A 25,160-nucleotide genomic window follows, 5' to 3' on the forward strand; every position below is an offset into this window, starting at 1 on the left:
TTTAGGTTTACATACATTACATTACATATATGGCCTAATACAATAGTATTTTCCTTGTTCAAATAGTAGAAGGGTCGGGGTAGAGCCCCTGAGGGGATGACCCTAGGACCACATCATGGTCCGGAGGCCTGGAGAGGGAGAAAAAGAGTGCAGAGGAATAGAGGGGGAAGTGGGGAGGTGGGAAGGGAGTTGTCCCTCCCTCCCCTCGACCGGCAGGACTCTCCCATCCATATCCCAAGGCTCTTCTGCATTCACGTTGCTTAGTGAAGAATATATTGGTTTGGGTTAGTGGGTTAGCCAGGGCTCCCAAATTTTATAGAAACTTTCCGTCGAACGCTTAAGGAAGGCCGTGAGTTTTTCCATTGTCATGACCTCATTGAGTCTTTTTTTCACCATTTGTTTTGTGTGGGGCGATACCTTCTTCCATGAGGACGCAACTGAGCATCTCGCTGCTGTGAGAATAAAGGAGATTAATTTCCATATATGCAAATGAACATACAGTAATATTTACAGTTGCTTTATGCTTTACTGTGGAGGGTTTTTGTCACTTTTTTACCCACCATAACCTTAATAATTGTGGTGATTACCTAGTCTAGTCTCAAACCAGCTTAGCCATTACAACCAACCTTACACTGATGATACCCATCAAGGTTGAAACGTGTGTGAGTGGGTTTAATGGCTTTGCATCTCATCCCAGCCTCTGTTTAAAAGCTGTGTTTAAAGCAGCATGCATTGGCTTGAGGATTTGCTTGTGTAATACGAGCTTGAGACAAAAGGGGGCACTGAGTGCTCATTTGCATGTCATTTCCCAGAATCCCTTGCTGCAGTGGAAGCGCTGTATGCTGGGCGATAATGGGGAAAGACAGGGTTGCAGACCTTTATAAGACATGCAAATGAACATACAGTAATATTTACAGTTGCTTTATGCTTTACTGTGGAGGGTTTTTGTCACTTTTTTTACCCACCATAACCTTAATTATATACATATATACATATATACAGTGTTTGACAAATCACCCAAAAATCTACTCGCCCAACCAAAAAATCTACTCGCCACCTAGTCCCGCCCCCAACCCGCCCAACCCCGCCCCGCCCCCAACCCCTAGTCCCGCCCCCAACCCCGCTTTAAAATAAAATATATAAATAAAATACATTTAATAAATTCCTAGTCAGAACAATATTCGTTTTTTACATAAATGTATTTATTGTATTACATTATACTACAATTCGTCCTTGTTACGTGTGTGTGTGCGCGTGTGCGTGTGTGCGTCTGTGTGTAAATGTCGTATCTAGAAATAAAAGCCAGGTGTGAATGACTAGTTTCCAGAACCCATTAACCAGTGTCTGGACGTCCCCGCTTCACAATATCTAAAGCAGCAATCCCGCCTGGGATCTTACCTGATCCGCAGACCCTCAATGTCCAGGTACCCACATTCCCGCAATGTTATACATTGGAGGGGATGTGTTCCCTACCTGTCTTCTGGATTAGGGTGGTTCCGATGTCTTCCGTGTGAAGCTTGAGTCAGATATGGAAGAAAGCAGTATAGGTTATTTCGGTGTAGTATAGGGCAGTTAAGATATATAGGGTAAATAAGAGATCCAGAGAGAGAGTGTGGTGGGGAGAGAGCGAGAGAGTGTGGGGGAGAGAGAGAGAGTGTGGGGGAGAGAGAGAGAGTGTGGGGGAGAGAGAGAGAGTGTGGGGGAGAGAGAGAGAGTGTGGGGGAGAGAGAGTGGGGGAGAGAGTGTGGGGGAGAGAGAGTGTGGGGGAGAGAGAGTGTGGGGGAGAGAGAGTGTGGGGGAGAGAGAGTGTGGGGGAGAGAGAGTGTGGGGGAGAGAGAGTGTGGGGGAGAGAGAGTGTGGGGGAGAGAGAGAGTGGGGGGGAGAGAGAGAGTGGGGGGGAGAGAGAGAGTGTGGGGGAGAGAGAGAGTGTGTGGGGGAGAGAGAGAGTGTGTGGGGGAGGGAGAGAGAGTGTGGGGGAGAGAGAGAGAGTGTGGGGGAGAGAGAGAGAGTGTGGGGGAGAGAGAAAGTGTGGGGGAGAGAGTGAGAGAGAGAGAGTGGGGGAGAGAGTGAGAGAGTGTGGGGAAGAGAATGAGAGAGAGTGGGGGAGAGAGTGAGAGAAAGTGTGGGGGAGAGAGTGTGGGGGGGAGAGAGAGAGTGGGGGGAGAGAGAGTGTGGGGGGAGAGAGAGAGTGTGGGGGAGAGAGAGAGAGTGTGGGGGAGAGAGAGAGAGAGTGTGTGGGGGAGAGAGAGAGTGTGTGGGAGAGAGTGGGTGGGTGGGTGACTCACTGACTGGGTGACACTTGGGTGGGTGACTGGCTGGGTGACTGGCTGGGTGGGTGGGTGACTGACTGGCTGGGTGGGTGACTGACTGGCTGGGTGGGTGACTGACTGGCTGGGTGGGTGAGTGACTGGCTGGGTGAGTGACTGACTGGCTGGGTGAGTGACTGACTGGCTGGGTGAGTGACTGACTGGCTGGGTGAGTGACTGACTGGCTGGGTGAGTGACTGACTGGCTGGGTGAGTGACTGACTGGCTGGGTGAGTGAGTGACTGACTGGGTGAGTGAGTGACTGACTGGGTGGGTGAGTGACTGGGTGGGTGAGTGACTGGGTGGGTGAGTGACTGACTGGGTGGGTGAGTGACTGACTGGGGCGGGGGTGAGTGACTGACTGGGGCGGGGGTGAGTGACTGACTGGGGCGGGGGTGAGTGACTGACTGGGGCGGGGGTGAGTGACTGACTGGGGCGGGGGTGAGTGACTGACTGGGGCGGGGGTGAGTGACTGACTGGGGCGGGGGTGAGTGACTGACTGGGGCGGGGGTGAGTGACTGACTGGGGCGGGGGTGAGTGACTGACTGGGGCGGGGGTGAGTGACTGACTGGGGCGGGGGTGAGTGACTGACTGGGGCGGGGGTGAGTGACTGACTGGGGCGGGGGTGAGTGACTGACTGGGGCGGGGGTGAGTGACTGACTGGGGCGGGGGTGAGTGACTGACTGGGGCGGGGGTGAGTGACTGACTGGGGCGGGGGTGAGTGACTGACTGGGGCGGGGGTGAGTGACTGACTGGGGCGGGGGTGACTGACTGACTGGGGCGGGGGTGACTGACTGACTGGGGCGGGGGTGACTGACTGACTGGGGCGGGGGTGACTGACTGACTGGGGCGGGGGTGACTGACTGACTGGGGCGGGGGTGACTGACTGACTGGGGCGGGGGTGACTGACTGACTGGGGCGGGGGTGACTGACTGACTGGGGCGGGGGTGACTGACTGACTGGGGCGGGGGTGACTGACTGACTGGGGCGGGGGTGACTGACTGACTGGGGTGGGTCGGTGACTGACCCATACACACACACACACACACACACACACACACACACACACACACACACACACACACACACACACACACACACACACACACACACACACACACACACACACACACACACACACACACACACACACACACACACCCATGCATACACACACACACCCATGCATACACACACATGCATACACACACACACCCATGCATACACACACATACACTCACACACCCATGCATACACACACATACACTCACACACCCATGCATACACACACACACCCATACCCATGCATAAACACACACCCATACACACCCATGCATACACACCCACACACACCCATGCATACACACCCACACACACACCCATGCATACACACACACACACACCAATGCATACGCATACACACACACACCCACACACACACCAATGCATACACACACACACACACGGATACACACACACCCATGCATAGACACACACCCATGCATAGACACACACACACACGCATACACACACATACACGACAGGGGGAAGAAGAGGAAAGGCAGCGGGACCGAGCACTACCACTGCCCCACTCGCCACCCCCCGTGACCATCTCCAGCCCCGCGCAGGGATCGGTGGGAACCCAGGTAAGCGGGGACAGGGCGAGAAGGGGGGGACACCCCCACTGCGATCTCCTGCCCCGCGCGGGAAGCGGGGAAAGGGCGAGAAGGGGGGGACACCCCCACTACAATCTCCTGCCCTGCGCGGGCAGCGGGGACAGGGCGAGAAGGGGGGGACACCCCCACAGCAATCTCCTGCCCCGCACTGGAAGTGGGGGACACCCCCATAGCAATCTCCTGCCCCGCGTGGGAAGCGGGGACAGGGCGAGAAGGGGGGGACACCCCCACAGCAATCTGCCCCGCGCGGGAAGCGGGGACAGGGCGAGAAGGGGGGGGACACCCCCACAGCAATCTCCTGCCCCGTACTGGAAGCGGGGGACACCCCCATAGCAATCTCCTGCCCCGCGTGGGAAGCGGGGACAGGGCGAGAAGGGGGGGACACCCCCACAGCAATCTCCTGCCCCGCGCGGGAAGCGGGCACAGGGCGAGAAGGGGGGGACACCCCCACTACAATCTCCTGCCGGGGATCGGCGGGAAGCCAGGTAAGCGGGGACAGGGAGAGAAGGGGGAACACCTGCCCCGCGCGGGAAGCGATGAGTAAGGGGGCTTGCAGGGAAGGAGCAGAGGGGCCGCAAGATGGAGTATTGGAGAGTACTTACTCTCCAACAGATCTCCGGCCAGAAAGAATGGCCGCTCGTTGGGGGCGGGCTCATATAGAGCCTGGCCGCGCGCCCACAAAGCCTGGGAGCGCGCGCCAATCAACTGTCAGGTAGGGGGAGTTTTTGTTTTTTCAGCGCGAGCAGGGAAATTTAAAAAAACGAACACGTGTTCTGCTTGGGCCAATATTTACTCGCCCGGGGGTTAAATCCACCCGCCCCGGGCATGTAAATGTAGGGGATTGTCGAACACTGTATATATACATATATACATATTGTGACGTCTCAGTCCCAGCGTCGGATCTTTTGTCCAGATCAAAGGCAGGAAACACTGTATTACTCTAAGCAGGGGTTTATTTACAGGGTATAAAGCAGGTACAGGGTTAACTCATAACACAAAACGGAAATAAAAGACCTAACTCCTTCCAGGAGTACTGACTAATACTGCTTAGTCCTTAACTAGTCGTGGGAGAACTAAACTTTTCCCCACTTTACCCAGTGTACCTGCAGCAGGTCTCCTTTCAGATCAGTCTATAGCAGCTTCTCTCACCCTGTCTGTATAACTCTCAACAGTGTGTGTGGCAGCATGGGGGGGGGGGGGGTGGGGGGGAATCTCTGTATCACCTCCTGACTATACAGGCTTGGCTAATTAGCTCATTAACTCACAGCTGCACAGACCTGTCTAGAATAATTAACACTATGAGAGCTGTAACGTCCCACAACTGCCCCACTCTAGCCCCTAGAGGGCAGCGACGGCACCACGATATATATATATACACATATATATATATATACATACATACATACATATATATATATACATACATACATATACATACATACATATACACACACACACACACACACACACACACACACACATATATATATACACACACATATATATATATATATATATATATACATATATATATGCGTGAAGTGAGCAGCAGCATACAGTAGTTCCCATAGGGTTGCCCCCGCGGTAACATGAACTTATGTTGAATCATCCAATTATGAAAGTTCTTAGCACACCGCTGTCTCCATGAAAGATGTTTCCATTTCGTCCTTCGCAACGGGGAACACAAAATAAGTACCTCCTACCTCCTCTAGATAGGACCGGAACCTACTAGAGCAGGCCTGCACAACATGCGGCCCGCCTGGCCTCTCTGTGCGGCCCGCGATGACTCCGGCCGGGCGCCAGTTAATTAAAGAAATACATTTAAAAAAAAAAGTTTAAAAAAAAAGTTTTAAAAAATGGCGGCGATTCATCTCCCCCCCCCCTCCTCCTCCACCACTACCCCCCTCCTCCTCCCTACCCGCCCCCGGGTTTTGCATTGCGCGGGGGCAGCAGCAGCATGAGGAGGATGCGGCAGCCGTGAGTATTTTTCTTTTCAATGGCAGGATGCCGGTGTGTGTGTGTGTGTTTGTGTGAAAAACGGGCTGGTGGGGGGTGGGTGTAAAACGGGCTAATGGGGGGTGTGTGTGAAAAACGGGCTGGTGGGGGGTAGGTGTGAAAAACAGGCTGGTGGGGGGTGGGTGTGAAAAACGGGCTGGTGGGGTTGGGTGGGTGTGAAAAACGGGCTGGTGGGGGGTGGGTGTGAAAAACGGGCTGGTGGGGGTGGGTGTGAAAAACGGGCTGGTGGGGGTGGGTGTGAAAAACGGGCTGGTGGGGGGTGGGTGTGAAAAACGGGCTGGTGGGGGGTGGGTGTGAAAAACAGGCTGGTGGGGGGTGGGTGTGAAAAACGGGCTGGTGGGGGGTGGGTGTGAAAAACGGGCTGGTGGGGGGTGGGTGTGAAAACGGGCTGGTGGGGGGTGGGTGTGAAAAACGGGCTGGTGGGGGTGGGTGTGAAAAACGGGCTGGTGGGGGTGGGTGTGAAAAACGGGCTGGTGGGGGTGGGTGTGAAAAACGGGCTGGTGGGGGGTGGTGTGAAAAACGGGCTGGTGGGGGTGGGTGTGAAAAACGGGCTGGTGGGGGGTGGGTGTGAAAAACGGGCTGGTGGGGGTGGGTGTGAAAAACGGGCTGGTGCAGAGGTGGGGGGATAGGCTGCTGACATGTGAGGGGGGGTGGGCTGCTGACATGTGAGGGGGGGGTGCTGACATGTGAGGGGGGGTGAGCTGCTAACATGTGAGGGGGGGGTGGGCTGCTGACATGTGAGGGGGGTGGGCTGCTGACATGTGAGGGGGGGTGGGCTGCTGACATGTGAGGGGGGTGGGCTGCTGACATGTGAGGGGGGGTGCAGTAGTGTAGGTGTGCAGCGCACAGCATCCAAACGAGAGCAGGTCTGGCAAAAACTATCTTTATTTAGCAAGGCATAAAATTGAGGGACGAAGCCCTTCAACGCGTTTCGTGCAAAGCACTTTGTCAAGAAGTGCCTTTACACGATATACAGCCACTTAAATACAGATGACCGGTCAAATCTCGCGATATGTGGTGACGTCATCAAACCGCCATTAGCCAATGAAGTAAGGGCAGTATAAAGAACTTCTCGTTTATAGGTTTAGAGAAAGTCAAAAGACGAGAGAGAGGGGGTGATATCCTCAACATTTTGAATTGTAGAGAGTCCTTTTGGATCTTTATATTTTTTTTTATTTTTTTTTTTATTTTTGCAGCAGAGACTATCTTTAATTTTTTTTTTTTTTAACAATCTTTTTTCCTTTATTGGAGACAGATAAAAGTTGGTACATTCAGGGGTTACAATCAGTACAGTATTTAACAATCGGATAGGATTAAGTTGACTTGGTTGTGTTCTGTGGAGACAGTCTCAATAAAGCCTTTTCTCAGTTTTGTGTCAAAAAAGAGATGGGTAGGGGGAGACTCAGGTTGGGGGGGGGATAGATGGGAACGACAAAAGATGGGTTGGGGGGGGGCAGGTTTTGGGGAGGGTCGGAGGAGGGGGGGGGGAGGCGTTAGGGAGTTCCTCTCTTATTGTCAGTGCCGGGGGGCAAGTGAGGGGAGATGGGTTATTTTTTGTAATTGGGTCTAGTCTGGTGTCGAGATTCCTAGACTTATCCATGGTTCCCAGGTGTTGTGGAATTGTGGCATTTTTTGTCTGAGCATTGCTGTTAGCCTTTCCATGCTCATGACTAGGTTTATTCTGTTTACTACTGTCCTTGGTGAGGGTGCTTTCAGTTGTTTCCAGGCTGCTGCAAATGAACATCTCGCGGCCGTGAGTATGGCCGACATCAGTCTGGCCTCGGGGGCAGGGATGTCCTCCATTGGGCTGCCCAGCACGTATGTCAGAGGGTCCAGCGGGACCTCCAGGCCTAGGGTCTCGTCTAGCAAGCTCTGGATTCTAGTCCAGAATTTCTGGATTTCGGGGCATGTCCACCATATGTGGGCCATGTCCCCTTTCTGTCCACATCCCCTCCAGCACAGGTCCGATGCGCCGGGGAAGATCTGGCTCAATCTACTCGGGGTCAGGTACCATTGAAATAGTATATTGTATATGTTTTCTTTTGTTACTGTGCAGATTGAAGTTTTGGGGGCTGCCTCCCAGATGTCCTCCCACTCCTCGAGGTCTAGGGGTACGCCCAGGTCTATACACCATTTTTGCATATAGGCATGTGTGGGCGAGGGGAGGGAATTTTCGATTATTCTGTAAATTGACGTAATTAGTCCCTTCTGGTATTCTCTCACTTGGCAGAGGGACTCAAATTTGGTTATGGGGGGGAATTTTGAGGACGCGGACAGAGCTCTGAGAAAGTGTCGTAGCTGTAGGAATGCAAAAATGGGGAGGTGGGGGGCCGCTAATTTGTTTTTGAGCTCCTGGAAGGACAGAGCTTCATTATTCTCCAGCAGATCCGCTACCGTGCTTATATGAAGGTCCTGAAATAGACCGATTTGGGCTTGGGTGCATCCCGGAGGGAATTCAGGGTTCCCAAGTATGGGGGTGAGTTGGCAGGGGGGAGAAGTTAGGCCATATTTCCCTCTGTTTTTGGACCAGATAGACCACGTGCATTTCATTGCTCCTAACTCAAATTTCTGGGGAGGTTTTCCTTTATATTCTGGGGACCATAGCTATGTAGGGAGGGGGAGAGGGGATATATAGCTAGCCTCCATTTCTAACCAGCAGGTTGTACTCGGGGGGGCTGTTCCAGACTACTGCTTGTCTGAGCTGGGTCGCATGATAATATCTGACCACATCTGGTACTCCTAGTCCACCCCTCGTTTTAGCCTCGGGACTCGGGGTTTCCGATACTTCCATATAAATTGCATTATTTGCTTTTGAATATCTTTTAGGTCGGCTAACGGTATTGGGATTGGAAGGGTTTGTAAATAGTATACTGTAACAGTCGGGGAAGGATATTCATTTTAGCGGAGACGATTCTGCCGAACCAGGAGATCTGGTATGTATTCCATGTCTCTAGGTCTCTCTTGATTTGACTAAATAGGGGGGGATAGTTTGTTTTATATAGCATGGAGTACTTTTTAGTGATTTTTATTCCTAGGTATTTTATATGGGACAAGTTCCATCTATACTTGTAGTTTGATTGGAGAAGTTTCCATGTGGCTTCGGGGAGGGATATATTCAGTGCCTCAGATTTGTCCCTGTTTATCTTGTAGTCTGAGGCCTGACTAAATTCATCTAATAATTTGTGGAGATTGGGCAGGGAGATATGTGGGTTAGCTAGGGTCAGAATGACGTCGTCCGCGAAAAGGGATATTTTGTAGTTTTTGTCAGCTATAGTTACACCTGTGATGTTCGGGTCTGCTCTAACTTGGGCTGCCAGTGGTTCTATTGATATTGCGAATAGCAAGGGGGATAGGGGGCAGCCCTGTCTGGTTCCGTTTCTAATGTGGATCGGACTGGATTGTCCTCCAGGTAATTTTAAGTATGCCGTGGGGTTCTGGTAGAGTGCTCTGACCCCCTCTAGAAACGGGCCTGAGAAGCCGAATTTGAGCAGGATTTTGTCTAGGAAGGTCCATTTGATCCGATCAAAGGCCTTCTCGGCGTCTAGACTGAGGATCATGGCTTGGAGTTTGTTGAGATGCACGTGGTCAATGATATTAATAATCATGCGGGTGTTGTCAGAGGCCTGTCTTCCTGACACAAATCCCACTTGGTCTATATGAATTAGTCTGGGGAGAATAGGGTTTAACCGGTTTGCTAGGATCTTGCTAAAGAGTTTCAGGTCTGTGTTAAGCAGGGAGATTGGTCTGTAGCTACCGCATTGGAGCGGGTCCCTTCCTTCCTTGTGTATAATTGCTAGGTTGGCAGCCGTAATTGTGCCTGGGATCGGGGCTCCTTCTAGGAAAGAGTTGAACATATCGAGTAGAAAGGGGGAGAGCGGCATGCTAAATTTTTTATAATAGGCGTTTGAGAAACCGTCTGGACCAGGGGTTTTGGCTATCTTAAGGGTGCTTATGGCTTGTGCCAATTCCACCTGGGTGATCTTACCATTTAGGGCTTTGAGTTCCTCTTCCGTGAGAGATGGTAGATTACATCTTGCTTAAAATTGCGAGATATAGTCTACGTCTACTGGGTCTTGGTTGGGGGGGTGGAGGTTGTAGAGATCTGTATAATATTTTGCAAATTCTTGGGCTATTTCTTTTTCGATATAAGTGGTGTGGCCTCCTTCAGTGTGGATTCTAGTAATTGTTTTTATGCCCCGAAGTTTTGATGCTAATAGTTTATCAGCTTTGTTGCCTTTGTCATAAAACTTCTGGTTGGACCATTTAAGTTTTCTCTCCACCTCCTCTAATTGGGACTGTCTTCGTTCGGTCCTAGTTTTTTCAAGTATTCTGAGTAGTTTCTTGGAAGGTGACTTTTTATGCTGGTGTTCCAAGGTAGTTATTTTTTCAGTTAGCTCTTTTTGCATTTTTAGTTTCTGCTTTTTTTTATAAGATGCTAGGGAGATTAGATCCCCTCTGATTTGAGCTTTGTGGGCTTCCCACAGTGTTGACGCTAGGGGGACTGACCCTTTGTTTGTTCAAAGAACATATTTAGTTTGTGTCGAATCGTATCTACTGTTTGGGGGTCGTTCAGTAAGGTATCATTAAGTTTCCAATGATAGGAGGTGTGTTTCACAAACGGGAGAGATAGGGTCAAATCTATCGGGGCATGGTCAGACCACGTTATTGGTCCTATATTGGAGTGTGAGGACGCCTGGAGGACATTTGTGGAACCTATGAAATAGTCGATCCGCGAGTATGATTGGTGCGGGGCCGAGAAGAACGTATAGTCCCTCTGGCCGACGTGCTGGGCCCTCCAAATATCTGTGAGGGAGAAACTTTTTAAGACCTCTCTAAGTTTTGTCGCTTTTTGTTGGGTCTGGGCTACATATTGGGTGGACGGTTGGGTGGTTCTATCCTGATCGGGGGATAGGGCCATGTTGAAATCGCCAACTATGAGCAACGAAGCTAGAGCTGATTGATCAAGGGAGTCTAGCAGGACCTGGATAAATTGAACTTGATTTTCGTTTGGGGCGTATATATTTATTATAGAAATAGGGTTTCCAGAGAGGGAACCTTGTATGTGCAGGTATCGGCCATCTGGATCTCGGCTAATCTTGGAGAGGGCGAATGAAACACTGTTCCTTATTAGAATGGCTACTCCTCTTTTTTTAACCTGGGAGGAGGCGTAGTAGGCCTGGGGAAAGGTCTGCTTGAATGTGTTTGGGGGATCATTAGAGTTGAAATGTGTCTCTTGTAAGCATATGATATCGCTCCTGAGTTTTTTAAGTTCCTGGAGTGCTAACTTACGTTTTTTAGTTGAGTTGAGTCCTTTAACATTTAGGGAAGTGATTTTAATTGATGACATTATTGTGGGGTCGTGCTTCCAGGATTGAGAGGCCTGGACCCCGTATTTATCCCATGACGGGGGTTGGTTTGTTTATTATTGGGGGGGGGGCTGGTTGGGGCGTTACTGAACTGTTTATTATAATGATGTATAGTGATATTGATTGCCAAACTAAACGCGTAGTTTTGTGGAGATAAGCCGCTTTTTTAATGTACACTTGTATAAATCTGTCATTGCCTCTCCGGATGGATCGTTGTATATGAGTCTGCTCTTTTCTACTATTAGGCAGCTCAGACGCATCGATCCGTCGATGAGTAAGGCGCTTTAGATTATCCACATGCGCATGCGCGTGGCGGAGGGTCTGGGGTACTCAATTGCCGCATCCAGGGTTGGTCTCCTGAGCAGCGCTGTGTTTACCAGCTGGTGCACGTCGCCGTGACAGTGAGATGACTGGTATGCGGTGGTTGTTATTATCACGGGGCTCGATCGCGGCGCGCATGCGCGAGGGATATCATTTTCATTGGCTAATGGCGGTTTGATGACGTCACCACATATCGCGTGATTTGACCGGTCATCTGTATTTAAGTGGCTGTATATCGTGTAAAGGCACTTCTTGACAAAGTGCTTTGCACGAAACGCGTTGAAGGGCTGCGTCCCTCAATTTTATGCCTTGCTAAATAAAGATAGTTTTTGCCAGACCTGCTCTCGTTTGGATGCTGTGCGCTGCACACCTACACTACTGGACTTCACTCTTTACAGCGGCACGCATTGGAAGGGAGACTCTGGAGGTGATTGAGACAGTGAGTACTCACTAGGGGCTATCCCAATGAGGTGGAGGAGGGTGTCCCAGGACAAACTACCCCAACCTTCAGGGTTTTTTTTGGTGCCCCCCCCATACTATGGACTGAGTATATATACAATGAATTGAAACCTTAATACCCAGTGCTCTCCCTTCCTTCAGAAACACACACACAGCACTTTGAGCACCATTTTTCTATCCTTACCTTGTGAGGGGGGGTGGGCTGCTGACATGTGAGGGGGGGGGTGGGCTGCTGACATGTGAGGGGGGGGTGGGCTGCTGACATGTGAGGGGGGGGTGGGCTGCTGACATGTGAGGGGGGGTGGGCTGCTGACATGTGAGGGGGGGTAGGCTGCTGACATGTGAGGGGGGGTGGGCTGCCGGCATGTGAGGAGGGGTGGGCTGCTGACATGTGAGGGGGGGAGGGCTGCTGGCATGTGAGGGGGGGGTGGGCTGCTGACATGTGAGGGGGGGTGGGCTGCTGGCATGAGAGGGGGGTGGACTGCTGGCATGTGAGGGGGGCTGCTGACAGGTGAGGTGCAGGGGGGGAAGTGATGTGAGGTGCAGGGGGGGAGAGAGTGATGTGAGTTGCAGGGGGGGGGAGAGAGTGATGTGAGTTGCAGGGGGAGGGTATGATGATGTGTTGCAGGGGGGGGAGAGAGTGTCATATTGAGAAGAGGGGGAGAGAGTGTCATATTGAGGGGAGGGGGAGAGAGTGTCATTTAGGGGAGGGGGAGAGTGTCATATTGAGGAGAGGGAGAGAGAGAGTGTCACATTGAGGAGAGGGAGAACGAGAGTGTCATATTGAGGGGAGGGGGAGAGTGTCCTATTGAGGGGAGGGGGAGAGTGTGTCATATTGAGGGGATGGGGAGAGTGTGTCATATTGAGGGGAGGGGGAGAGTGTGTCATATTGAGGGGAGGGGGAGAGTGTCATATTGAGGGGAGGGGGAGAGTGTCATATTGAGGGGAGGGGGAGAGTGTGTCATAATGAGGGGAGGGGGAGAGTGTGTCATAATGAGGGGAGGGGGAGAGTGTCATATTGAGGGGAGGGGGAGAGTGTGTCATATTGAGGGGAGGGGGAGAGTGTGTCATATTAAAGGGGAGGGGGAGAGTGTGTCATATTGAGGGGAGGGGGAGAGTGTGTCATATTGAGGGGAGGGTGAGAGTGTGTCATATTGAGGGGAGGGGAGAGTGTGTCATTGAGGGGAGGGGGAGAGTGTGTCATATTGAGGGGATTGGGAGAGAGTGTCATATTGAGGGGAGGGGGAAAGAGTGTCATATTGAGAGGAGGGGGAGTGTCATATTGAGGGGGGGGGGAAGAGCGTGTCATTTAGGGGAGGGGGAGAGTGTCATATTGAGGGGAGGGAGAGAGTGTCATATTGAGGGGAGGGAGAGAGAGTCATATTGAGGGGAGGGAGAGAGAGAGAGAGAGAGAGTGTCATATTGACGGGAGAGAGTGTCATATTGAGGGGAGGGGGAGAGAGTGTCATATTGAGGGGAGGGGGAGAGTGTCATATTGAGGGGAGGGGAGAGTGTCATACTGAGGGGAGGGGGAGAGTGTCATATTGAGGGGAGAGGGAGAGTGTCATATTGAGGGGAGGGGGAGAGTGTCATATTGAGGGGAGGGGAGAGTGTCATACTGAGGGGAGGGGGAGAGTGTCATATTGAGGGGAGAGGGAGAGTGTCATATTGAGGGGAGGGGGAGAGAGTCATATTGAGGGGAGGGGGAAAGTGTCATATTGAGGGGGGGGAGAGTGTCATATTGAGGGGAGAGGGAGAGTGTCATATTGAGGGGAGGGGGAAAGAGTCATATTGAGAGGAGGGGGAGAGGGTGTGATTTAGAGGAGGGGGAGAGTGTCATTGAGGGGAGGGAGAGAGAGTGTCATATTGAGGGGAGGGGGAGAGAGTGTCATATTGAGGGGAGAAGGAGAGTGTCATATTGAGGGGAGGGGGAGAGTCATATTGAGGGGTGGGGGAGAGGGTGTGATTTAGGAGAGGGGGAGAGAGTGTCATATTGAGGGAAGAGAGACATGGGGGGATGCTGACTTGTGGGGGGGATGCTGACATGGGATGCTGACTTGGGGGGGGGGCTGCTGACATGGAATGGGCTTGGGGAATGTGGAGGGGGTACTGTGTGTTTGATGTGGAGGGGGGTATTGTGTGGGTGAGGGGGAGAGATGGGGGTATGAGAGATAGATGGGGAGTATCGTAAAGGTTGACAGTGAGGGGTTCTGGGGGAGATATGAGGATGATGATGATGATGAGAGGTGCTGGAGGAGAGATGATGATGATGATGATGATTATTTAACCCGTGCGGCCCAAATTTTTTTTCTCTTGGAGCAGTTCGGCCCTTCTCACTTTTCGAGCTGGGCAGGCCTGTACTAGAGGATGATTATCTAAAGCGCTTATATTTTGCCGCGTGTGTTGTGTCATGTTATCTGTGTATATCTATGTGACGTGTTTATGAACTGTGTTCAAAAACATACTTTGGTTTATAAAAGAGCCGTTTGTATTCCACATTTTCATCCATGCCCGGCCCGCACCATCTATATGGCTGAGAGACTGAGCATTTACCTTATGGATTATTCTGATGTGACACCCTAGTGGAGCCGTGAAAGTTAGGGGTTTATACAAGATTAGTTTGGGTGTTCAAATCGCATAACTGCAATATACCAGATATTCCCTCGCAGATTGAAAGCCACCAAAATAGCTCCTCTACTCACTTAACACGTTTGGATCCATGCTGGTAGTGAGCAGCGCTCCTCTGGAGGTGCTGAGATATGAGGTTCCTTGATTTATATTTGTTGGATATCAGCTGTGTCTGTATAAAAAAGAAACAGAAGAAATGTTTTGTTTTATTGGACAGATTTACAGAATTTAGTATAAGCTTTCAAACCTAAGATTTTTAACACAAAAACAACCCAAAAGTTAGAGGCACCTAAACAAACATATGGTCCATCCTCAAACAGGAACTTAATTTAAAACAGTGCGAAATGCATCAGTGGTGTAGGATTATGTAACGCAATCATGTAGTAAAAAAAGTCAGAGATCAATAGCCATAAGAATAGCAAAGTCATTTTAGTGCAACAAATTAATATACTGTCCAGTTCTATACTATGAATAAAAAGAAGCAGATAAATCTGGTGCTCCAGTTTGGCGTTAGAGAGACTTTGATAAAAGCTCCCGATACGCTCTCCGGTCCAGCAGTTCTGTTCCATACTGACACCGTCTCTCTATTATTTTATACAGTGAGAAGTGGGCAATGCAGAACAGTGCAGTAACTCCCTCTAACCTGACCCCACTTTTCACCATATTAAATAGGGGTTTGATCGCCTCACCCCCTTATCGTCTCATTTTCTTATCAGTTGTCACACATGACACACTAGTGAGCCTGTGACTTGTGTATGTGACAAGGGTTAATACACACAGCCATCGAGCTGACCCACTTCTCTCTCTGCAGGGTCCCTAAAATGAGTAGTACAGTGGTGTGAAAAAGAAAGTACACCCTCTTTGAATTCTATGGTTTTACATATCAGGACATAATAACAATCATCTGTTCCTTAGCAGGTCTTAAAATTAGGTAAATACAACCTCAGATGAACAACAACACATGACATATTACACAGTGTCATGATTTATTTAACAAAAATAAAGCCAAAATGGATACAGTTTGTGCTGGGTCAGCGGTGCGCAAACTGTGGGGCGCGACCCCCAGGGGGGGCGCGACACTGCCGGCGGGGGGGCGCGGGGTTTACAGAGGCCCCGCGCGCTTCCCGAAGGCACTTAAATTAAGTGCCGGGGGAGCTGCAGGGCCTCTGTAAACCTAACTTACCGTGGCTCCGGCGGCTTCCTCCCTGCGGCGCCATGGCAACGCTGCGTCAAAATGACGCTGCGAGGTCATGTGACGTCACGTTGCTATGGCAACGTGACGTCATTACGCCAGAGCGCGGGTAAGTTGGTGTTGGGGGGGGGGGGGGGGGGAGCGCGGGAGTGAGTGGACAGCCGTCAGGGGGGCGCAGGGAAAAAAGTTTGCGCCCCCCTGTGCTGGGGATAATGGTGAGAGGCGGGGCTGCAGACCTGTCTAAGACATGCAAATCAGCACACAGTAATATTTCCATTTGCTATATGCTTTACAGTGGAGGGTTTTTGTCACTTTTTTACCCACCATAACTGTGTGTGTTATAGATCATAAATAGGGATTAAGCAGATATATTAATATATTCTGATGATTACCTTGCTGCTGCTTGTGAGGGAGTCCTGCCGGCCTGTGATTACTCCCTGTATTCCTCCCTCACTGGTCCCAGTCCCCTGCTGCCCAGTACATTAGTGGCTATTTGCCCAGACTGCAGGTCTCAGGAGGCCGGGATGTGAGCAGCTAATGAATGTCTGAAGCTTCCTATTGTGTAGGAGAAGAGGACAGTCCCACTACCCTTATGGGGGTTACTGCCCCGTTTATCCTCTGCCCCGCCTTTATCTGCCCCTCATCAGCTGCTCATTTCCCTTGCATGATAACACAGCCCTGTCTGTACCTGGGGAAGGGACGCCTCATATTTACTGGGATCTCTCCTGTAAACCAGATATTCCCTTCTGTGTCCCTCCCATCCCCCTGCTAGCTGTGTCCTCCCCTCTCTCCTGTGTCCTCCCCTCTCCTGTGTCCCATCCCCCTGCTAGCTGTGTCCTCCCCTCCCCCCCCCCCCTGCTTTCTGTGATGTTCTGCCTGTGCTCACAAATCCCCTGCTTGTTCTGTGCAGACACAATTTGCATTTAAAGCAGCAATACTACATTCCCCCTTATGTTTATGTAGCCCTTGTAAAAAAAAAACACCCCTCTGCCCCCCCCCCCCCCCCCTGATCCTGATCCTGATCCTCTGCCACTGGGAGCCTGAGGAATACTTAATATCTTGATGCAGCGCCTCCACTGGCGAGGGATCCCAGCGTAGTGGGAGAAGCCCCTCACCGGAACCGATATACACAATAATTACACACCTTTATATAAGAACGGTATTTACTGAACACACCTTATGCATGCACCATCAACATAACATAGCGAGCAGAATATCACCCCACAACAACACCTCCCGGGTGGAAACACCAAAGTACTGGAGTGCCTGGGCACTTAACCCCTGAGTGCACAAGCTGATCCCTCCCCATAGGATGGGTGTGGGATAGCGCGCTTCCCTGTGTGTTTGGGGCCCGTTGGTGCACGTGGAAAGTACCTTCCTGGTCTCAGTCCAGACCAGGACAACACTTGGGACTCAGAGAATCCGCGACGAGGTTTCGCGCTGGAATCTGCTGCTCCTCTCACGAGGAGGGGGGGGGGGAGAAAAGGGGGGTGTTTAGGGTTGGCTCCTTAGGCGGATGCCTCTGAAGGGGGTTCCCGTTGGAGTGTACCCCTGTAAATAGTCTCTATCAAGGAGTCTTGGTAGGCTCCCCTGCAACAGGCTGCACATCTCTTCAGGCAATATCCTGCAGCATATCTCACACTATTACTACTGTGAAAAGGTCCCTATCTGAGGCCTTTCCCTACAGTACATAATGCTCACAGTTTCCATTGGGACTGAGGGGAACTATCTGGGACCTAGGGGGCAATCCTGGCCTAGTCCAAAGTAGCACTGTTCCCGGCACCCTCTCTGTCCGGATCTTGACTGATCTCTGCATGTCATGGAACAGAAATACCCATTTCTGCCTTCTCTGTTTCAGCCCCCCCCCCCCCCCCCCCATTTCCTTGGCAGTTCTGCCAGCTACCTGTATTTGGATGTTACTTTCCTTGCAGTTTCACTCCCAGTGCAGATGAAATGGATACATTACTGTATGTTGCCTTTTTTCCTTCCAGTCTGTCACACCCCTGGTTGCCCTGGCAACATCTCCAGTCCTCCAAGTTAATGGGCTTTCCCTTTCAACCCTGTCCCTGCTGACAGTTAGTTTGGCCTGACCCCTATCCCTGTGTCACAAGCAGTACCCACTGTCTTTACTTCCTGACATTGGCAGAGTGAGTACATTTATGTTACATCCCTATGGCAAGGCCAATTCTTTTCACCTGCCCTTAACTACAAAGCATCCACAGAGATACACCTTTCCAACACAAACATATTATCCACAAGTGTCTGTTTTTATTGCTGCTTTCCTAAATAAAGTGAAGAAAATATACAGTGCAAAGAGGGCTGAGTTGAAGCTAGCTGGGTTCATTCATACCCTAGACCAGGGGTGCGCAATCTTTTTTCCCTGCGCCCCCCTGCCGGCTGTCCCCTCACTCCCGCGCCCCCCTCCCAACCCCAACTTACCCGCGCTCCGGCGTAATGACGTCACGTTGCCATAGCAACGTGACGTCACATGACCTCGCAGCGTCATTTTGACGCCGCGTTGCCATGGCGACACAGGGAGGAAGCCGCCGGAGCTACGGTAAGTTAGGTTTACAGAGGCCCTGCAGCTCCCCCGGCACTTAATTTAAGTGCCTTCGGGAAGCGCGCGGGGCCTCTGTAAACCCCGCGCCCCCCGTCGGCAGTGTCGCGCCCCCCCTGGGAGTCGCGCCCCACAGTTTGCGCACCGCTGCCCTAGACATCTTGGGGATACACACAGGAACAGCTACTCGCAACCCTTATGCTATACAGAATAGTCTCTGCACCCCAGACAGAGCAGCAGGCTTTATACCAAAGAAGCACAGACTTTCTACAGCAAAAGCCTTAGGCTAAGGCCCCGCTCCCAGAGTCAGCGCGCCCGCACTGCATACAGGCGCGGCGCTGACATACACAGACCGCGATATGCGGTCTGTAGGGAGCGGGAGCCGGAGCGGGAGGTGGGCGGGAGTGGGAGGCTTGAGCGGGAGGGGGGGCGTGGCTTGAGCGGAGGGACCCGCTACGCTCCCCCCCCCTCCCTCCACGGGCTCGGGCTTCTGCTAAAAGAAACTGAAAGTTTTTTTTCTCCACCGGTGAAACTGCTGTCAGCGAATCCGTTATGAAATGAGAACTCCACTTTCTGCAAACAGTGTGCCGATCACACACACAGACACTCATACACACACGCAGGCACTCTCACACACACACAGGCACTCATACACACACAGACAGAGGCAGGCACTCACGCACTCAGACACACACACAGACAGGCACTCACGCTACTTTCCCTGCACACTCCTCCCCGCTCCCCGAAGCCTCTCCTCCTCCCGAAGCCTCCCCTCCTCATTGGCTCACAGTCACACCACGTGACGTGTCGAAGCTAGGGAACACAATTCTCTTGTATCCCGTAGCGGCTGACGCGTCACAGCGTGTAGTCAGCTGTGTAGCCTGGGGGGACCGGGACCGGCTCGGGAGGATTCCCCTGCTGGTGGGGAAAGCCCGTGCAGCTGCCCGCGCCGCTGGGCGCAGCGGGTCCCAGGCCTTACAAACAGCAAGCAGTTTACACTTCACACAGCCTGCAGCAGTACAAGCAAGCAGCTTACACAACTTCTGTAGCAGTACAAGCAAGCAGCTTACACTGCACACAGCCTGCAACCAACACTCAAGGCTCCAGCACTGCAGTCAAACAGTGCAACTTTGATTGCTCTTTTCTGTCTTTGAGTCCACCCTCTGCACAGCTTCACAGTGAGGGATTACCATCTCACCTAACCCTGCGTACGTTCCACGGCCAGCGCCACCAGGGCCACGCCACCGAACTCCCGCTAGGACACGGGTCAGAGCCACCGGACACCTGTAAGTACAGCTACCCCTATGCTTACCGCTGCAGGACACCTACCGGCACTATCTGAGACAGTCATCCATCGCTGACGCAGGTAACAGACCACACGCCACACGCATTGGCTAAAGGCCTACACACACCTGCAACATGGCAGAACTCAGATCCTCACCAGACATCACGCAGGAGAGTAACCACTCAGATACAGAGACCGCTGCGCAAATGTAACGGGCACAGGCAGGCGCAAGGCCTAAACGGATAGTCACACTGACACAAAAGGCACGCGAAAAGTACGAAACTGACATTGAAGTGCACCGCGCTAAATTAGAGAAGGCCTGGGAAACAACCACACTCGGAATACGCAATGTCGCCGGCACTGGCAATTATGTACAACAGCTCGAGCAGGCAATAACTCAATTAAAGATAGATCACGCATGCTACCAAGAGCTGTCAGAGGCATATGTCACTTACTTGGCCAAAGCTAACACCGGCGAAAACCTGCAAGAAAGGGACTTACAGCATAATATTGACTTGACACGTGACAGCCGCGTGCGAACCTCTATCACGGAAGCCGAGAGTAAGAGAAAAGACATTTTGCTGGAGACCGCATCACAGCGCTCCAGCACATCCAGGCATTCATCAAGATCAGCGCAATCTAACGCGTCCAGCGCAAGCGCTACCGAGGCGCAAGCCACCGCATAGGCCGCACGTGCCAGGGCCCAATATGGTCGGAGAGAGGCAGCCATAAGGGCAGAGAGAGTGCGCATAGAAGAGCAAGAGCAGACAGCCACCGCCACTGCCACCTCCACTGCTGTCGCCGCAACCACTTCGCGTAGGAAAGCCGAATTTGATGCGGAACTAGAGGCAATTAATCAAGAGAAGGAAGCCGCCGCCATAGCCCATGCTGAAGTCCTAGAAGCAGCCGCGCAACAGGATGGCGGGGAGCAACCGTACAGACGGATAGCCTCAGAGGATCCAGTCCAACGCACTGAGGACTATGTGAGGAGCCTCTTCAGCGTAAATACCAGCTCACCATCTCAACACGACGGGAGTGATACCACAGACACCGAAGACTTGCTAGGTCCACGTGGAGAAGACGCTGTTCCTTTAAGGTTATACGCTACCTGGGATAGCCACAGCTGCAACAGTGATGCACACGCCAGCGCGCACACGGATGCACTACAACAGGCTCGCAATCCAAGTACACCCACGCGGGAAAACACAGCCCCTCACACCGACCGGTAGTCACCACGCATTCACGCCAAGGAAGAAGCAACCGCATGAACCCTCCCAGCAACTACCTCAGAACGTGACCAACACGCCGATGCCTCAGGCCTGACAGACATGGCCAAGTACATGATCCGGCGTGTCCTGGTACAAACAGGATAACACAAAGAAAAATGCTTAGGCGCTACGTGCAATAAAATAAAATACTAACAATAATAACACAATGTGTGCAGGGCAGCCAGGAACACTAGCAGAACAACACCAGAGAGAACACAAACAACATATACAAACCAGCGCCCAAAAAGAGTCCAAAGTCCCTAATAGAGTCCAAACAGATGGAAGGGAAGATAATCCAAATGCTCCAATCACTGGAAGATCTCCAGTCCGGGGGTCCGTGACATAGGGACAGAAACAAAGAAAAATAATAGTGTAATACGTAATGTTAAAATGGGACAAACAACATGAAACACTTAACAGAAGACAAACATAAAACAATCAAGCTGAGGTGGGGGGGAGGGAGAGAGATGTAGGGGGGTAGGGGGGTAGGGGGGAGGGAGGTGGAGGTGGGGGGGAGGGAGAGGTGGGGGGTAGGGAGAGAGGTGGGGGAGGGCTGAGGGGGGTGGGGGAGGGCTGAGAGAGGTGTGGGGTGGGAGGGTGGGGGAGAGAGAGGTGGGGGGGTGGGGGGGGGCGAGAGAGTTGGAGGGTGGGGGGGAGGGGACAGGTGGGGGGAGCGGACAGGTGGTAAGGAGAGGTAGGGGGGGAGGGGACAGGTGGGGGTGGGGTGGGGGGACAGGTGGGGGTTAGGTGGGGGGAGGGGACAGGTGGGCGTGAAGGTGGGGAGATAGGGGGGGTTGGATTACATTTGAATCATTTTGAGCATTTTTAGCAGGGCATGGTTATATATGTGTATGTTTGTCTTTAAGTAACTGATTTTCTCCCCCCAGCTTTTTAGCTGTGGTGGAGTTGCTCTGCCCCTGGGGTGGTCCCAGTTACTACTTAGGGGGCCGGTGCCCTCCTCTTGACCGTTCCTGGCTGGTCCTAGGTAGGGCCGTGGCAAAGCCCTGTACACCCCCCAAAATGTTCCCCCACCTCAGCCCCCCCCCCACCACGCCGGGACCCCAGTCGAGGGTTCATGCCCGCAACTGTAGGCTCCCCCCCCCCACACCCCCTGTGGGGTCCAAGCGCAGCGGGAGTAATGGATAGGGTGACCAGGTTTTGAAAATGAAAAACTGGGACACATAAAAATTATCAGTGTTCGACAAACCTATACATTTGCACGCCCCGGGCGAGTGGATTTAACATCGTGGCGAGCTCCTATTGGCCCAAGCAGGACACGTGTGGTACTAGGTGGGCGAGTAGATTTTTTTGGTCGGCAAGTAGATTTTTTGGTGATTTGTCGACCACTCAAAATTATTAATACAACAAATTACATTATTAAAAAATGAATATTATGATATTTATCTAATGGTGTCACCATTGATGCTGTATTATTCATTCTACCTCTTCCCATTCTCTCTCTAACTTCTCCCCCATTCCCTATATCGATTCCCTCTATCCCTCCCCTCCCCCATTTTCTCTCACCCTCCCCCCCCATTTTCTCTCACCCCCACCAGTCTCTCTCCCTTCCCCCCCCCAGTTTCACTCCCTTCCTCCCCCCATTCTCTCTCCCTTCCGTCCCCATTCTTTCCCTCCCCTCCCCTTATTCTCTCCCAATCCCCCCATTCTCTCTCTCTTCCTCCGCTCCTCCATTTTCTCTCTCTCAATCCCCTCCTCTATTCTCTCTCCACCCTCCTCCATTCTCTCTACCCCCCATTCTCTCTCTGATCTGCACAGACCCTGATCCTGCAGAGACCCAGACCCTGGACAGACCCAGACCCTGGACAGACACTGACCCTGCATTGACACTGACCCTGCACTGAGACACACATGACCCTGCACTGACACTGATCCTGCACTGACACTGACCCTGACACACTCACCCTGCACTGAGACACACTGACCCTGCACTGAGACACTGACCCTGACGCAATGACCCTGCACTGACACACTGACTCTGCACTGAGACATTGACACACTGACCCTGTACTGAAACACTGACCCTGCACGGAGACACTGACCATACACTGACACAAACACCAGCTCTGAGGAGCAGCCGCAGGGGGTGGTGGTGTGTGTGTCCTACCTTTCAATGTGGAGCTTGGTTTGGGGGGGAAAGCCACCTCACTTCTGGATCTCACTGCTGAGGCTCCGCTGTCACTAACCCTGCCACCACCCTCTGCAGCAGCAGTCAGACCGGCCTCTGCTCTCCTCTCTGAGGTTTTTAGGTGATAAATACAGTTAGACTACAGTTAATATATATATATATATATATATATATATATAAAAGGAAAAAAGCTGCGCCTTAAAGGAACATGTAAACTATGTATGTCTATGTAGAAATATCTGATGTATAACCTAAATAGTCTAAGCAATGTTGTAAAGGTATACAGACCTATAACCATAAGATAGGCCCATAACAAACATACAACAACAACACATGAAAAAAAGCAAATGAAAGGATAAACCAGTCCTCAAATAGTTCCGATGATGAATAAGGGTACTGGTATGTAGGGTCTCCGGCAGCTCTCAGTGTGGACCTACCACGTCCACAGGATATCTAAAAAGGAAAAAAGAGGAGAGAGCGCACGCCCATAGCGTATAAAAGTATATTTAATGAAGGGGAGGGGGGAGGGAGGGGTAAAAAACGCACTTACAAGAAGTACAATAAAATCAAGCATATGTGATAATAATCACCACCATCCGGTCTAACTGCAAGCTCTTGGGGCAGTCCCAGGCTCCGTTGGTGAAGGAGCAGCGTCTCAGCAGATTTCCAGGAATGATGTAAGTCATCCGGTCAAAATGCAGACTTTGGGGGCATTCCCAGGCTCCGTTGGCGAACAATATGATAGACATTGTATTGTATGTATATGTTAAATTTATCATCTCCTCCAAATTCTTTCAGGGTAAATATCTGCATTAAATGTAATTATGTATTCTATAGTGTTGGTAGCACGGATAATGATTGCAGCTGAGTAGGGGCGTTTTTTCAACAATTACCTTTATTGGAGTGTGTATATAAAACCGGACCTCCCCCCCTCACGTTATCCCTTTGAAAAAGTTAGCCGAGACTGACGAAACGCGTCAGGGAGCGTCGTGACGTCAGACGCACTGACATTCAAGTCTACATCCAGCGCAGGAGTGGATTGATCCTAGCGCTAGTGCTGCAGGCACTATCCATACAGAACTTTTGTCTGGGACTATTTACAGCACACCAGCCCTGGGACACTGCTGGTACGCTGCTCATTTGCCAACGGAGCCTGGGAATGCCCCCAAAGTCTGCATTTTGACCGGATGACCTACATCAGTCCTGGAATCTGCTGAGACGCTGCTCCTTCACCAACGGAGCCTGGGACTGCCCCAAGAGCTTGCAGTTAGACCGGATGGTGGTGATTATTATCACATATGCTTGATTTTATTGTACTTCTTGTAAGTGCGTTTTTTACCCCTCCCTCCCCCCTCCCCTTCATTAAATATACTTTTATACGCTATGGGCGTGCGCTCTCTCCTCTCTTTTCCTTTTTAGATATCCTGTGGACGTGGTAGATCCACATTGAGAGCTGCCGGAGACCCTACATACCAGCACCCATATTCATCATCGGAACTATCTGAGGACTGGTTTATCCTTTCAATTGCTTTTTTTCCATGTGTATATGTTTTATGTTTGTAATGGGCCTATCTTATGGTTATAGGTCTGTATACCTACACATTATTGTTTAGATCATTAGGTTATACAATAGATATATTTTTACATAGACATACATAGTTTATATGTTCCTGTAAGGCGCAGCTTTTTTCCTTCTGTTTTTTATATATATATATATATATATATATATATATATATATAGTTAATATACCCACTCTCTTCATGCAAGACCAATAACCTCAGCTGATATGACATGGATCTGATTGCATTCTCTTCACAGGTATGTTCCTGATGTTGAAATCCTGTGTAAAAGACTGAATCTGGCCTTGTAGAATTGATATAAGTTAGTATGTTTGAATTTAAAAAGATTTTTTTTCCCCCTCTTAACTCTGTGCTGTTAAT

General features: G+C 51.2%; 1 protein-coding gene across 5 annotated transcripts in view; it reads right to left on the minus strand.

The window, feature by feature from the left end:
* LOC142488370 (uncharacterized) overlaps nt 1–21,471 on the minus strand; it is a 42,441-nt gene extending 20,970 nt beyond the window's left edge. Inside the window, exons 1-3 of one of the 5 annotated variants that reach the window (XR_012799401.1) lie at nt 16,356–16,742; nt 14,846–14,943; nt 440–452 (exon numbers count right to left, since the gene is read on the minus strand). Coding sequence is in view for 4 of the 5 variants with exons in the window: in XM_075588816.1 (XP_075444931.1) it covers nt 14,846–14,864 (19 nt within the window). In the remaining variant the exon portion in view is untranslated. Of the gene's footprint in view, nt 1–439; nt 453–14,845; nt 14,944–16,355; nt 16,743–17,866; nt 17,949–21,307 lie in introns of those variants that run through there. The other 4 variants (XM_075588816.1, XM_075588817.1, XM_075588814.1 and 1 more) reach the window with 4 other exon arrangements.
* Nucleotides 21,472–25,160: the final 3,689 nt, after the last annotated feature.

This window comes from Ascaphus truei, chromosome 2, assembly GCF_040206685.1.
Source record: "Ascaphus truei isolate aAscTru1 chromosome 2, aAscTru1.hap1, whole genome shotgun sequence".
In the NCBI taxonomy this organism is placed as follows: Eukaryota; Metazoa; Chordata; class Amphibia; order Anura; family Ascaphidae; genus Ascaphus; species Ascaphus truei.